Here is a 16,512-nt window from a genome sequence, read left to right on the forward strand (position 1 = left end):
CTTCAATAAATGGTGCTGGGGAAATTGGAAAGCCACATGCAAAAAAATAAAATAAAACTTGACTACAGCTTGTTCCCCTGCACAAAAATAATTCAAAATGGATCAAAGACCTAAATATAAAATCTGAAATAATACATTACATAGAAGAAAACATAGGTACCAGGCTCATGGACCTTGGCTGTAGAGGATAATTTATGAATTTGACCCCAAAGGCAAGGGATGTAGAGGCAAAAATAAATGAATGGGACTATATGAAACTAAAAGGGTCTGCACAGCAAAAGAAACTGACAACAAAATAAATAGGCAGCCAACTAAATGAGAGATATTTTCAAACAGCAGCTCCCATAGGGGTTAATATCCAAAATATATAAAGAATTCACAAAGTGCAGCAACAAACAATCAAACAATCCAATTAAAAAATGGGGAGAGGACCTAAACAGACATTTCTTCCAAGAGGACATACAAATGGCCAACAGATATATGAAAAGATGCTCATCTTCACTAGCTATTAGAGAAATACAAATCAAAACTACAATGAGATATCACCTTATAACTGTCAGATTGGCTATTATCAACAAGACAGGTAATGACAAATATTGGAGAGGCGGTGGAGAAAAAGAAACCCTCCTCATTCACTGCTGGTGAGAACGTAAAGTAGTACAACCATTATGGAAGAAAGGATGGTGGTTCCTCATATTAAGAACAGAACTACCATATGACCCAGCAATCCCTCTACTGGGTATCTACCCCCCCCAAACTTGAAAATGTTAGTACATAAAGACACACACACCTCCATGTTCTTCACAGCGTTGTTCAAAGTGGCCAAGACATGGAAACAATCGCAGTGTCCCTTGACAGAGGATTGGAAAAAGAAAATGTGGTACATGCAGTACTACTCAGCCACAAGAAATGATATAGTGACATTTACAACAACATGGATGGATCTTGAGAACATTATAGTGAGTGAAATAAGTAAATCAGAAAAAGCTAAGAACTATATGATTTCACACATAGGTGGGATATAAAACTGAGACTCATGGACATAGATAAAAATGAAGTGGTTACCATGGGGTAGGGGATGGGGGAAGTGGTGGGGGGGAAGGGTGTAAAGAGGGACAAATATAAGGTGATGGAAAATGATTTGACTTTGGGTGATGGGCATACAATATAGTCAACCATTCAACTGATATAGAATTGTTTACCTGAAACCTATGTACTCTTATTGATCAATGTCACCATGTTAAAGTTAGTTTTCTAAATAAAGTTTAAAAATTATATATATAAAAAAGATTTACAGTCACCGCTAGCTCTGAATCAAGATGATTCTCTACCAGTAGGTCAGGTTTTGGTAAACTACAGTCCATAGGCCAAATCGGCTTATTATTGCAACACAGCCACACTCATTCATTTATCTGTGGCCTGTGGCTGTTTTCATGCTACAACAGCAGAGCTGAGTAGTTGCAGCAGAGGTTGTATGGCCTGCAAAGCCTAAAATATTTACTACTTGGTCCTTTAGAGAAAAAGTTTGCAACCCCTAGGGCCTAGGGGCCAATCTTTGATCATGTGCTCTTCTAAGGAGTAGGAGAAAGGAGCGATGAGAACATGTGTTTGCAATAATTTGGGCTAAGAGGAGTGTTTTCAAATCACAGTTATTTCCTAGGTATTCCTTAGGCAATTGAGAGAAAGAGGAGGGTTAAAAGGAGGTTAGGTGTGAAGTGTTCTGCTTGTACTGTACACCAAGGGCAGTGTCTGCGAGGATTCCTGAGTAAGCAATGTCCCAGGTGCTTGCGTGAGAGCTCCTTTGCTAAAATATCCATCCCAGCAGTCCCTGCATCAGCTCTTTATTACCCACTAAGTAAGTAGGATGCTTACTTAGCAGGGAGGGCAAACGCAGGTTTTTAAGATCAAGGTCATTTGTCTAACAACTGAAATGAGTAAAGGGAAATTTTGTAAGAAATGAGAGGAGAACTGCTTTCTACTGGTGAAATATCAGAATCACCAAGCTGTCACTCCTTCAGGGAAAATAGATTTCCTGGTAAAAGACTGTAGAAGTAGGAGGGATCCTGAAAATGTTACTATTATGAGCTATGATCTGCGTTCTTAAGAAACACCATTTCTAGTCACTTAATGTTTTTTCATATTGTTTTTTGTTTTTTGTTTTTAGCAAGAGAGACAGACAGAGAGAGGGACAGATAGGGACAGACAGGCAGGAAGGGAGAGGGATGAGAAGAATCAGTTCTTCATTGTGGCACCTTAGTTGTTCAGTGATTGCTTTCTCATATGTGCTTGATGGGGGTGGGGTAGGGGTGGACTACAGCAGAGTGAGTTACCCCTTGCTCAAGCCAGCGACCTTGGGCTCAAGCTAGTGACCACAGGATCATGTCTATGATCCCACGCTCAAGCCAGTGACCCCGTACTCAAGCTGGCGACCTCAGGGTTTCGAACCTGGGTCCTCTGTGTCCCAGTTGGACATTTTATCCACTGTGCCACTGCCTGGTCAGGCTCCTTTTGTTTCACATCATTGTGAAAACATCCCCTTGGAGTAGTTTTAAGTGTTATAACCCTCATCATCCTGTTATTCACAGGTGGGGAAAGAGAGTTCAGGATGATTCTGCCTGATGTTCTATAATGCCTGTAGCACTTCCTGTTGGTCCCAGCCATTTGCCTCTTAACATTCGGTCCCTTTGATTGCTCTTTATCTTTATCAATATAAGTGTTGCCTTCCCAAGTAAATTCTATCCCCTTAGAGGTCATATATAGAATTCGATGAACAAAATGAACTATTGAGCAAGATAGAGACAGACTCAGAGAGAGAGCAGACTGACAGCTGTCGGCTGCAAGGCAGAAACCGTGGGCCGAACTGAAAACACAAGGCTAGTGTGTTCCAAGAGGAAAATTTATTTTAAAAATGCCTGGTGCAAGCGGACTGAGACCAGCAAAGGGTGTCAGCCCCGAGCTGCAGGAGGCAGTGGTAGATATAGGGGTTGGGGGCGGACTCACATATCCTGGTTTGTGGCCTTGGTCACCTACTTGAATATGGGAAGGAGGTGGGGGCCTCATTTGGGAGGAATGTCTTCTCAATAAGTTAATACAGGTCTAATTGGTGTAGGTCTATTACCGGTCCATCTGACATTCTCGCTGGGAGACAAGATAAAAATTTAAGATTTGTGAGTTAGCCCCTTTCAGGACTGGCCTTCTCCTTTCCTAACCTTGAGGTCAGGTTCCCCCCAAATGTTTGCTACTAAATATACTTCCCAGATTCTGCTGTGAAGACAAACATTTTGCTGCATTTCAAAGGGGAGGCCAGGAAGCCCATAAGAAAGAATAGCAAGCAAATGAACTATAACCGCACAGTGGGGGATGAGAATGTCCTGTTTCGATCCCTTCCTCCTCCTCCGGGCCTGCATTGTTGTTCTAGGGATGGAAGCTGAGTAGCCATTGTATCTCTCATCGGCAAAGGGGAACTAGATGAGGGGTGGAAGGATTGAGCGAAAAAGGACAAAAAAGAGAAAAAACTCATGGACAACAGTGTGGTGATTGCAGGGTGAGGTGGAGAGGGACAAAGATGACTGGGGGGGTGAACACACCATATGCTGTACAGAGATGTGCTGTAGAATTGGTCACCTGAAAAAAAGAAAAAAGAACTAAAATTTTTAAAAAATTAAAAGAAATAATTGGACACCTGAAACCTGTATAATTTTGTTAACCAGTATAACCCAATTGAAATAAAGGAATACAGAATTTCAGGTTCCACCAACACTAAGTCAGAACCTGCATTTTAACAGACTCCTTGGGCTGTCAGGTCGAAGATGGTAGCATAGGACAATGGCCTGGGTGATTCGTATCACAAAGTTTGAGAAGCAGTGTTTTTCAGTTCCATGCAAGTCTGTGAAAGAGTTAACCACCCTGATGGTGTCTGAGGATTATAGACCCAAGGACTGAAAACACTGGTCTAGAACACACTCTGGGATTCAGTGAACTAATCGTGACGTCTATGATTCTAGCTCAATTGTCTTTATCACGATTGTGAAACACGTTGTCCTTTTCTGTGATGTAAAGCAACTGGCTGCTCATGTTAGAAGGTGGGGTGGAGCGGGAGAGGCTGGCCATAAGAAACGCTGGAAAAGGAATTGCTCTGCACCAAGCTTTGCCAGCCCCACTCTTCGAAATTCTGTTTGCCCTGTTCTCCATCCACTCTTGGGTTCAAGGTTTACCATCTTTTCCAATGATGAGAGCCTTGCTGAGGGAACAGTGGCCGATGAAAATAAACTGCCGCTGTGGAAGAGGCTTTGACCTTTATTTGCATAAGCCTTCAGGACCTGCCCCCTGTGTCTGGGGAAGAGGCTGAGAGCAGCACCTTCCCTTCAGTTGTAAGGTTTGGGTTCAGGGCACCTTTAAAGCCAGAGCCCCCTTTAAAACTCAAATTCCCCTCACCCAACTTCTACAGAACATTTTCCTCCCCCACTGTGAGGTTGTAGTTAATTTGCTTGCTATTCTCTGGCTTAATGGCTTTCTAGCCTTCACTTTGAAATGTAGCATAAAGTTTATCTTCGCAGCAATGTCAGGGAAAGCTTACATTAGGAAGGTACCTGACGATTAGGGGAGTTTAAATCATAATAGTAGTTTGTAAAAGCCTAGCTTCAGGGCCAGAGTTGCTGTCTTCTGATAGCAGTCTTCTGATAGGTCAGCCCGCCTCCATTCCCAGGGCAGTGTAAACCCATGAGGGAGGAGAGACCTTTTGAACTAGCCCAGGACTTTAGACAGTTGAGCCCGGAGATAAACAATTTGGAGAAGCTGTGGTGCCGCTCCAATCCACATAGGAAAAAATATTACCTTGTACCTATAAAGGCAGTGACGTCAGCCGCTCTTTCCAAGACCCCTGACTAACCTTCAAAAACTGTACTGCTACCCTCCCCATTTCCAACACGGGTTTTGGCTTGGTCTCGGTAGATTTGCACCCAGGTGTTTTAAATAAACAATCCTTTTGGAACACACCAGCCTTGTGTTTCCAGTTTGGCTGTCCCCGGTGCCCACCCATAGACCTGGGAAGGGGTTTAGCCTGTCGGCTATCTCACACGGGACATTGACAACAGGCTGTCCCCTTCCCTAGTGGATTGGGCACTGCAGCTTCAACCTTTCATCAGTCTCGGCACAACTTGTGATTGAGCATGCATGTTACTTAGCACGGTGTGCTTGGTTATTGTTTTAATAATTTTTCAGGTTCCAGGAAAGGTGATGATAGAAAGCAACCAACCTGAATATAAAATGGACCCCCTGCCACCTCCCTCCGCCCACTCCCAAAGCCCTTCCTGAAGAGCAGCAGCTGTCCTGCTAGCGCTTCGTGGAGGGGGAAGCGGATGAGGCTGCTGTCTGGTGACAGCTGATGTGGGGCAGCTTCCTCTCGGTGAGGAGGGGGGCACCTCTGGGAGTGAAACAAACCCATCATTGGTACTAGTGTCTTAATGTGAATGAGTAACTGCTGATGTTCCAGGTAGGAGAGGCTATTCACTTAAATAATTGTAATTTGCCCTCGGCAAAGTTTATACCTGTTGATCCGGTCATTTCGCATCAAAGGATCTAGCCTGAAGAAAGATCAGAGATTCAGACAGAGGGCTGGGGGGAGTATTCACCTCAGCGACATCTATGAAAGCAAGTTCAAAGTGGGATGCCCCCAAGAGGGTATACAAAAGAAGGCTGTATGTGAAAAATACTGGAATTTGCATTTAACTTATTATTTTTTTAAAAAATATATAAGTATAAAGTCAAATTTATATTTAAGTGAATAGACAATTTATAATTTGTTTATAAATGTAAATAAACATCAAGTTAAAAATGAACAGCATGTAGAGCTGTCCCTTGGGTGGAGAGAGTGCAGGTGTGCACTGGGCACTTACTGCAGCAGGGAATCAGGTAGAACCAGTTCTGCCCGCCTGGGGCTTACTGTCTGGTGGGAGAACGAGAAAAATCAATAGTAGTTGCATCATTACAGAGTGAACAGTACTCTTATTGGTGCTATGCAAGCACAAAGGAGGACCAACTACCCAAGCCTTGGGGAATCAAGGAAGGCTTCCAATAATTGTATTGCAGTGTACTTTACTGTATTTTATTGCATGGCATCAGATGGAGAGAGAGAGAAAGAGAGAGAGAGAGTAGGAGAGAGAGAGAGTGGGATTTGGCTCTCACACTTCCTTATGTGTTCCTAAGTCATCAGTCATGTGTTATATGAAATCCGTTGGGAAATGAGTGGCAATTTCACAATGTAGGCCCTGTTGGGCAAACCAATGTGTTTCAAGTGTGAAACAAGTGAGTTAGGTTTGCTCACTTGTATTTTGCCTAATTGGCTCATTGGCTCGGGGCAGCGCCGTTTGTGTTTATGTGTCTGTGTGTGTGTGTCTGTGTGTCTGTGTGTGCAGTCTATGGAAGACTGCAGGTGCTTGCCCTCAGGGCGGCAGATTGCAAACTGCAGACTGCCTGCATTCATGGTGAGGGGCGATTGTTTGCCCAGCTGGTTTGCTGGAGAGGTCTGAGGCTGGTGGAGGCCTGTGAGTCCGGGGAGTCCGGAGTGCTGAGGGGCTTGGGAGTCCTGAGAAAGAGGGAAGCGGTCTTCCCTGCCTGCTTGCTCATCCGCCATTAGGAAACTTTAATAAACAGAATGGCCCACCGTTTTCTGGCTCCACAGTTCCTTTACCATCTGCCCAAATCCAATGAGAACCTGCATAGTCATGGCGGCGGCCAATGGCAATACAGGTCCCTTTTCCGACATAGCAACTACATGGATATAATTTATAAATGAATATTAGGGTGTTCAAAGTTCTTTCCTAGGGGGTGTAAGGCACCCTATGGGAGGCCTAAGGAACACACAGAGAGGACTCTGCCCCACCTCCAAGAAGGGCCCTGGATTAGCCTGATCCTTGGCTCGGGGGCCAGCTGTAGCGTCACAGAGGAAAGCAGTGCTGTTTCAGTTGGTGGACTGTTTCCTTCTCTCCAGTTCTTACAATATGTTTTGTAAGAGCCTCCAGGGCATCTCAGTAAAATCTGTGGCTCGCTCAGCAGATTTGATAGCGTTCACTGACAGCTCTTTACCTTCTGAACCCAACTTTGGCCTTCTGCTCCTTCTGCTGAAATTCAAGGCTGCAGATGACCTCCGGGTCAGTATCTTGCTTTCCATGGCAAAAAAGCTAATGCTCAGATGTGAGGTTAAAGTAAAGGGAAAACTAAGTTTATTTAGCAAAAATTCTGCTGTCATCAGAAGGAAATATCCACACCTGCTGAAGGAAACGAGCTGAAGAATCCCCAAGAAGGACTTCTTTTCTGTGCATACATTGCTCCCTGAGTTTTCTAGCCTAAAAAGCCAATCTTTTAAACAATCGTGTTCTGTTTAATCCTTTTTGAGAGCAGCTTGGTCCTGGAATTCCTTGTGCATATTAAAAGTGTGAATAATCTTGTCACTTGGAATAAATCTCTTTGATGTGCATGACATGATTGAATTTCTCTTAAATTAATGTGGCATTACCTTGTAACAAAGGTGGATTAGCTTCTGTTTTCTGATTGCCCTTGAATGTTGCCCTAAAGATGCCGGAGCGCTGATGAAGTTAATAAGGCTGTGCATTGATTTGCAGATACGAGGACCACCGCCACAGTCCCAGACATGTCCGCAGGACCAACAGTTTTCAACAGTGTGATGGCTGGGACCAAGATGCAACGCATGAAGGAGTAAGTAGTATGTTGCCCGACCCCTGGGAGAGGCAGTATTAGAACATACTGACAATGGCTGGGATCCCATCACGGGATGCTGTGCTAGCAGCTGTGCTTTCCTAGATGCAGCAGTGGGTAGAATTGTACAAGCTCAGTTAAAAGACCTGAATCTGCATCGAAGGCACCTGCTATGGTTTGACTGTTCCCCCCCCCCCAAAATTCGTGTGTTGAAATCCTAACTCCCAAAGGTAATGGTACTGGTAAGTGAAGCCGTTGGGAGGTGCTTACACCGTGGAAAGAGTGCTCATGCACGGTGTCAGGGCTTTATACAAGAGAGCCCACAGAGGCCCCTAGCCCCTTCCGCCATGGGGGGACACAGAGAAAAGGCAGTGGCTATGAGCCAGGAAGAGGGCTGTCACTAGAAGGCGACCATGCTGGCATCTTAATCTTGGACTTCCCAGTCTGCAGAAGTGTGAGTTATAAATTTCTGTTGTTTACAAGCTACTGAGCCTGTGGTATGTTGTTATATCAGCCCCAGACTTGGGGTGGTAAACACACAATGTAATATACAGGTGATATATTATAGAATTGTACATTTGGAAGCTATATAATGTTATTAACCAATGTACCCAATAAATTTAGTAAAAATTTTTTCCTGACCAGTGGTGGCACAGTGGATAGAGCATCCATCTGGGACACTGAGGACCCAGGTTCAAAACCCTGAGATTACAGACTTGAGCATGGGCTCATCTGGCTTGAGTGCGGGCTCACTGGCTTGAGCATGGGGTTGCTGGCTTGAGTGTGGGATCATAGAGATGACCCCATGGTCGCTGGCTTGAGCCCAAGGTCACTGGCGCAGCTAGAGCACCCTACTGCTGGTCAAGACATGTATGAGAAAGCAATCAATGAACAACTAAGGTGCTACAACTATGAGTTGATGCTTATCATCTCTCCCCTTTTATTTCTATCCATCCCTCTCTCTGGCTCTCTTGCAGAAGAAAGAAAGAAAGAAAGAAAGAAAGAAAGAAAGAAAGAAAGAAAGAAAGAAAGAAAGAAAGAAAGAAAGGAAGGAAGGAAGGAAGGAAGGAAGGAAGGAATTAAATAAATTAATTAAATATGAAAGCAACTGTTAACTCACAGATACACAAACATTGCCATGCTCTTATTATTGCCATGGCGGGGTCCCCAGGAAGCAGGCTGAGATGGGGGTTGCTGTGCAGGGAGTCTGTGAGGGAGGCTTCCTGAGTCCCGCACCTAGAGGCAGGAAGGGCAAGGAAGTGGACTGGGCACAGGGGCAGTCAGGCTGTGATTCGTCTCAGTGGAGGCCTCTGTGGACTCGGCAGAGAGCTCTGACGCTGGATCAGCCCTGCAGAACTGTCCTGAGTTGCAGTGGGAGGGCCAGGCCGTTACAACCGCAGGTTAATCCAGGGCTGGATATAGGCCTCCCTGGGAAGGGACTGTGACTGAGCAAGACATTCTGCAGCCAAAGTGATCCCCAAACTGGCTGACGGCTAAGGGTAGTCCGCCAGCGGCACACCCCCCCGCCCCCGCTGGCCTGCTGTGATGAGTAAGTGACATATGCCTGTGAAACCGAAACCTGCAAGAGGCATTCTTAAATTCCCTTAAAGAAAATTCACCTCAATTTGGAACTCAGCACTAAAGAGTAAAGCAGATAGCTTTTTATTAAAAGTCTATAGGGAAGGAGGAAAGGTGAAGGGGAGTATGGGGGGTGGATATATGGTGATGGATGAAGACTTGACTTGGGGAAAGAACATATAATACAGTGTACATAGATGTGTTGTAGAATTGGGCACCTGATCCATAAAGTCATGGTGCACTTTTGACCAGTCACAGGAAAGCAACAAAAGATGTTAGAAATGTGAAATCTGCACCAAATAAAAGAAAAACTCTCCCAGTTTCATACCTATTCAGTGCAGTTCGATGTGGACTCAAGCACAGATTTTTTAGGGCTCCTTAGGTAGCTATCCCGTATAGCCTCTACAGACTCGTCACTGACTGATGGCCTACCAGAACGGGTTTCTCCACCAAACTGCCGGTTTCCTTCAACTGCTTATCCCACCGAGTAATGTTATTCCTATGTGGTGGTGCTTCGTTATAAACGTGCCGATATTCACGTTGCACTTTGGTCATGGACTCAAATTTAGCGAGCCACGGAACACACCGAACTTTCCTCTGTACCATCCACATCTCGACTGGCATGGCCGTGGGCTGCTCTGCTGTATACACGGTGTTACGTCATCATCTGCGCATGCGCACATGGTGCCACATCATCCTACAGAAACTGGGAGGGTTTTCCTTTTATTTGGTGCAGATTTCACATTTCTATTGTCTTTTGTTGCTTTCATGTGACCGGTCAAAAGTGCACCATGACTTTACGGACACACTGTATGTTAACCAGTGTCACCCAGTATAATTCAATTTAATAAAATATTTATAGGGAAGGGAACTCAAGAGATGTATTTTAGGGACATTGATTACATTAGGTTAATCATGTTAGTTTTTTAAAAATTTATTTTGAAAAATATCAAGCCTATAGCAAAGTCTCACCAGTTAACATTTTGCCACATGTATATAATCTCTCTACATCTATCTAATTTGTAAATTATAATTATTATTCCTGTGTTATTTGAGAATAAATTTAATTCATCATGATTCTTTCTTCCACTTAAGTGTTCAGTTCCAAAAAACAAGGACATTCTTTTATATAACCACAGTAAACTATTATACATTTAAGCAATTTCATATGGATATGTACTATTTAATATACTAATCTATCTATATTCAAGTGTCGCAGATTACCCCAATGATGTTCTTTATAGCACTTGTTTTTTTCTGATACAAACCAGGAACATTGTGTTTAGTTACTGTGGTGTCATTTATTCTTCTGTCATTTATTCAGCTATCCGTTGTCTTTCCTGATACTGACATGTTTGAAGAATACAGGCCACTTCTGTAGAATGTCTCTTAATTTGGGTTTGTCTGATATTTCCTCATGATTAAATACAAGTTATGCATTTATTAGTGGTATCCTATATAAGTGATGCTGTGTCCTTCTGAATTTTTAAAAGTTTAACTTGGGGAAGTTGCAGAGATACACAAATGTAGTCAGAATAGTATTATTAATCCCAATGATTCCTCAGCCAGCTCAGCAATTATCAACCCATGGGACACCTTGTTTTATCTCAACTCCCATCTATTCTTTTAAGAAAGTCCCATTCATCATATCTTTCCATTCATTAGTCTTTCAGTAATATGTGAATTTTAACCTGTTGTTTGACATTTCCCCTAGGGTATTAGTGAGGCATTTTTAACTCAAGCAGTCCAAAACTGAATCCCTGATTTCCCTACCAGACCTGTTCCTCTCACAGCCATCTTTACACAAGGAAGGTAGGATCTGGGTGAGAACAAACCGTCCAGCTCAGTCACTGGTGTCCCCACGGCTTCATCATCTCCAGCTGTGAGAAAACAAGCTCTGTGAAGAAGTTGGTGCAATGCATGTTGCCATGTTTCTTCAGGTCCCTCAGCTGGGAGACCCTGGGGCTCAATTGCATTATATGTGTCAGGCCTATAGTAGACCTTAGCATAGTAATCAGGAGGAAGATGTGGAATGGGGGACAGCAGCTGCTGGGATTTATATTCCTGCTTATAGTTACTAGCATGTGTCCTTGGACGAGTTACGCAGCCTCCTGTGGCTGAGATTCCTCACCTGTAAAGTGGGGCTGATAATGGTCCCTTCCTCATAGGGTTGTAATCATGAATGTATGAAACGCACTTAGGATAGTTCATGGCAGATAGTAAGTGCTCAACATTAGACTTGCAATTAAGCAAGATTTGTGGAGACAAAATACCTCAGCAAGGCAACTTTAATAACTTCTGCAGAGAGGCATCCTGCCACTAGTGAAAGCTGGCCAGCAAGCACGCAAGCAGGGGGTGAATTCTGTTTTTGTCCCTAATGCAGGCCCCAGGCTGGGTCTTGCCCAACTGTCTGGGGTGGTGACAGCACAATCTTACTCTTTCCTGATTGGCTAGTTTAAATGGCTGTGGGAAGGGGGAAGGGAGAGGTGGGGATAGAGAACCAGATAAAGGGGGTTGGAGAAATTCCCACTGAAGAAAAGAACATGAGGTAAACAAGATGTTTTTCCTTCAGTCACCCCTATTCTTTATAGGTCTTCATTTTTTTCTTCAAACTCAGTAAGCAGAAGTTGGCTCTGGTCATCGGTGTTCAATACTCGCATCTGGTTAGATTAAGGGGGAAGGCTCTGCTTGGTTCCATAACCAACATCAGTCTCTGAATTAGGCCTGGAGCACATGGGAAGATGCAGCATCCTATAAGAATCAAGACTCCAATAACAATTATTGGGGGGGGGGGCAGAGTACACATGTCATTAATCCTTTTCACTTTCCAAATTGTTGTTTTATTAAATTGGTGAAGGGGTCATCTATATCTGAGTTTTTGACTAATTCATTTACTAGGGTGGTCAGCCCGTGATAAGACTTTGGTAATGGTACCATCTGGGGCTGTGTTATTCAGGAGGTAGTTACAACACTGGGTTTCAATCATAACACATACTCCACCTTGCTCTGCTAGTGTCATATCTAGTGCTAGTCGGTTCTCCAAGGCCATTCAGCTGGTAAGATCAAACTACTCTGCGACTCCCTTAATCAGACCTCTAGTGTAATTGATGAGTCTTTGTTGATTATAATACACACACACACACACACACACACACACACAGTAGTTTATTCAATCTATATTCTTGTTTATGGTTACCCACCAGAATAAGGCTGATTAAATCTGACTGCAATTTGATTCCATGCCTTGAACTCGTGGGGGACCCCCCCTTTGGAACTCCAATAGAATATATAACTAAAAGCAGTTTATGGTGGGCAGTCATATCCTAGGGAGGTGTTCTCTCTCAACAAAGGTCAATGCTTACTTTACTGAATCCTGTCTGCTGTCTTTTGCATCTATGATAATGTACCTGATAACATGCCTTTGGAATGTGAGGGTTATGGTTATGCTATTTTTTTTTTTTTTTGTCATCAGGCCAGATATCCGCCCAGAGCAGGAGCCAACAGACCCTCTTATACCATGAACTGTTAACTATCTTGTTCCGCCTGATGTAAAAGAAGTTTTAGCATATACACTTTGCTTTTTACCCAGTCCCATTTTTAAATGTGTAATGACCCAAGTATTTCATTGTAGGTAAAGAGAATCAGTTTGTTCTAGAGCATAAAGTATATCATCTACATATTGGATTAGAGCAAAATCTCTGGAAAATTCAGCACTGTTTAAATCAGCTTTTAGTATCTAAGACAGTAGGTGGGACTCTCCACATATCCCTGGGGCATTACTATCCAATTAAATTTATAACCTTCCCAGGTGAAATCAAAGATGTGTTCCTGTTCTTTTATTTTACAGATGTGTTCAAATAGGCACTACAGGACTTTATTATCATTGAAAAATATTGGCAACCCACAGGAATAGCTGGTAATAGATTATGTGGATTTGGAACCACAGGATGTCTGGGAGTAGCTATTTTATTTATAGCTTTGAGATTCTGTCTAAATCTATTTTACTGGAAAGCTAGAATTACAAAGGATTATAGATAGAATTATAAATTCTCCCTTTAAGTAATCTAGTAAAATGGTCTTAATTCCAGCTACTAGTGCATCAGATCTTAAAGAATATTTACAAATCTTGCCAATATCTGTACTGAAAAAGGCCCAAAGTTGCATTGGAATGTCCTGCAACAAACCTTCAATCTCAAGATTATTTTTCTTTCATGGAAATTCCTTTAAAATTATTATTTTCCCAATTAGTGTAGTATTTGATTTACTTCTAAATACATTTTACCCTTCTGGAAAAGATATGTGGGCATCATTGGTTTTAAGAAAAATTTAACCCTATTAGGTTAACTGGGGCAAACTTGATTACCAAAATATATATATCATCCCTCGATATTCACTCATTGGCAAGAGACAGGTTATGATTTAATCATCATTAGTTGATTATATATTTCTACCATTTGCACATATGCTTTACTCTGAAGTAGGATGCAACTTCTTAGTTGGGTAGGGTTAAGAACAGATAAAGTAGCCCCCAGTATTTATAGGGGCCTTAGCAATTTCCCTTTGTAATGGTAATATTAACTTTTTCTAAATTGTTAGTAAGGAGAAAGTAAAATGTCCTTCCATAGTCCTTGGGACAAACATATGCTTATTTCTGTTTCTATTATTATACATATATATATATATATATATATATATATATATTAAAATCCCATTTCAGTTTCCTATAATTCTTAAGGTGGCCTGGCTTTTTACAATAAAAATACTCTCCTCTATAAGAGTTTCTCAGCAAACCCTATTTAGTAATTCTGTAGCTTGACCCCTAGAAACCAGTAACTATATTATTTGGAATAGATCACAACAGCCAGGATCACACATTCTAACAGTTAAATTTTAAATTTCTTTGTGAACCCATCAGGGCCCTAGATAAAATCATGGAAATCTTTCATGTAGGTTAATTCTATTCTAGTCTAAGGAACATACACAATTGCTTGTTCCCCTCTACCTGAAACCAGCTTTTCTTCAAAGGGAGCTGCTAGAATTGCTGGATTATTCTTGTGTGAATTCCTATTCTTATTTTCCCCTAGGTTAGTAGGGAGTGGTAGTAGAGGAGGCAGGGATGGAAGAGAAAGTAAGGAGAGAGGGGATGGAGGAGTCTGGACAAGAAAGCTCAGATAGCAAATACAGTGGAGAAGCTGTAGAAGGAGAAAAATGGGGTGTTATCATTCATTAACTTCAAAGGCCTTCATTACTCTGAAGTAATAAAAATAATTTTTTAAAGAATTTATCTGTGCCTCTCCCAGAAGCTCCTTATGTCTGACCAATATATGCTTTACGTTCATTCAATATTAACTTTAGAGCTGGCATTTTCTAATTGAGCGCACAGAAAAATATCACTTCAGAGGGATTACAAGTTCCCCACTTTGGCCACTTCAAGTTCAAATTTTTTCATTTCAGTAGATACTTGGCAAGTTAACCACAGGATTATTAATGGGGGCTGGTGTCCTTGTACCTTAAAGGTACAATTTCCCATGTTAATTTTAGTTTTCTTTGTATATCTGCAGAATCTGAACAAATTTCTAGGGATATTGTATAGGGGGTTCAAGTGTGCTGTTTGTGGGTTGAGCTCTGAGGGAATTTCACCTCCCAAGTCATCTCAAATCCTCTTCCATGTCTCAGTTTCTCTCCCTGACTGCCTAATACAGCCAGGAGGACTCAGAGCACTAAGTAACCAGCCTTTATAGGCGCGTCCCCAGACAAGTCAATTATTTAATTACAGTTGATTTTGGAAGTCCCTATGGGGTGACCTATATGTCATGAGGAGTGATGCCTTCTTGATACCTCCACAGAGATTCTCAGTCACCTAAGAATACCCGAGATTCGGGCTAGAGGGAGGAAGTGTCCCTTATCTTCAGGATTGAACAAGTTCAAACTCTCATTTATCCAGCAAAGGTCTTCTTTGTTCAGACTCACAGTCAGTTCCAGTTGAAAAAGGCGAAAATTAAAAACAAGCCATCCGTTATTTATCCCCTGTTCTGCCTTAACCTAGGTCCTCAAACATTAACCTTTAGGTTCACCTTGAGGATTTCCAGAAACAGCTCAAATAAACTCATAAAAAATTCTTACAGGTTTAGAAGTTGTTTTACGTTGACAGAACATATTTCATTAGCAAACAAACTTATATTTTCAAAAGACGTAACAGAGATAACAGGAACCTTTATCAAGGCAAAACAAACATATTTTCTGTTAAGAACTTTAAAAAGGCCTGACCAGGCAGTGGCGCCGTGGATAAAGTGTCAGCCTGGGATGCTGAGGACCCGGGTTCAAAACCCCGAGGTCACTCAGCTTGAGCGTGGGCTCACTGGCTTAAGCGCAGGGTCACTTGCTTGAGCATGAGATCTTAGACATGACCCCATGGTTGCTGGCTTGAGCCCCAAGGTCACTGGCTTGAAACCCAAGGTTGCTGGCTTGAGTCCAAGGTTGCTGGCTTGAGCAAGGGGACACTCACTTTGCTATAGACCAGAGGTCTCAAACTCAACTCAGCATGTGGGCCGCAGAGCAAGATCACAGCCGTTCGGTGGGCCGCACTAGGTCTACAAAAGGCAACTGTTATGCAATACTTTTCTCACTGCAGTTGAAAACAAAAAAAAATCAGTACAACAAGCACAATCGTACATGCAGTTTACTCAGTGTCACAAAACGACCAGAAACTGTAGTTCGCATCACAACTGCTGTTAACTAAGCTAATATCTAGCTAGGATGCTAGAGAAATGAAAAATACAAGTAGGCCCCTAGGCTTACTTAATTTTATCCAAAATATTTTGAACTTTGTGGATTAGTCTGCGGGCCACACAAAATTGTTCGGCGGGCTGCGAGTTTGAGACCCCTGCTATAGACCCTCTGCCAAAGCATATATGAGAAGCAATCAATGAACAACTAAGGTGCCACAACTATGAGTTGATGCTTGTCATCTATTTCCCTTCCTGTTGGTCTGTCCCTGTCTGACCCCCCTTTTCTCTAGCTAAAAAAAAAACAATTTACAAGACACTAATTAAATTAAACTAGTCGTAATATTAAATGCTTTTCTAGACCACCTGGTTAAAAGAACATTTGGAATAACTTTATTTTACAGTATCATTAATAGTTGCAGAGAAGGCAAGGCTCCTTATCTGTCCTTGGTGGCCTTTTAGTGTGACTGAAAAGAAAGGAGGGGATGGGCTACTG

The 16,512-nt window shown here is 42.4% G+C and overlaps 1 protein-coding gene across 4 annotated transcripts in view; it reads left to right on the forward strand.

Moving 5' to 3' along the window:
• The window catches only part of NEK11 (NIMA related kinase 11), a 275,610-nt gene that overhangs the window by 221,627 nt on the left and 37,471 nt on the right, over positions 1–16,512 (forward strand). For all 4 annotated transcript variants that reach the window (XM_066245120.1, XM_066245119.1, XM_066245121.1 and 1 more), the window contains one exon: positions 7,620–7,713. In XM_066245120.1, coding sequence (XP_066101217.1) covers positions 7,620–7,713 — 94 coding nt within the window. The remainder of the gene's footprint in view (positions 1–7,619; positions 7,714–16,512) is intronic.

The sequence above is a fragment of the Saccopteryx bilineata genome, chromosome 10 (genome assembly GCF_036850765.1).
Source record: "Saccopteryx bilineata isolate mSacBil1 chromosome 10, mSacBil1_pri_phased_curated, whole genome shotgun sequence".
Taxonomy (NCBI): Eukaryota; Metazoa; Chordata; class Mammalia; order Chiroptera; family Emballonuridae; genus Saccopteryx; species Saccopteryx bilineata.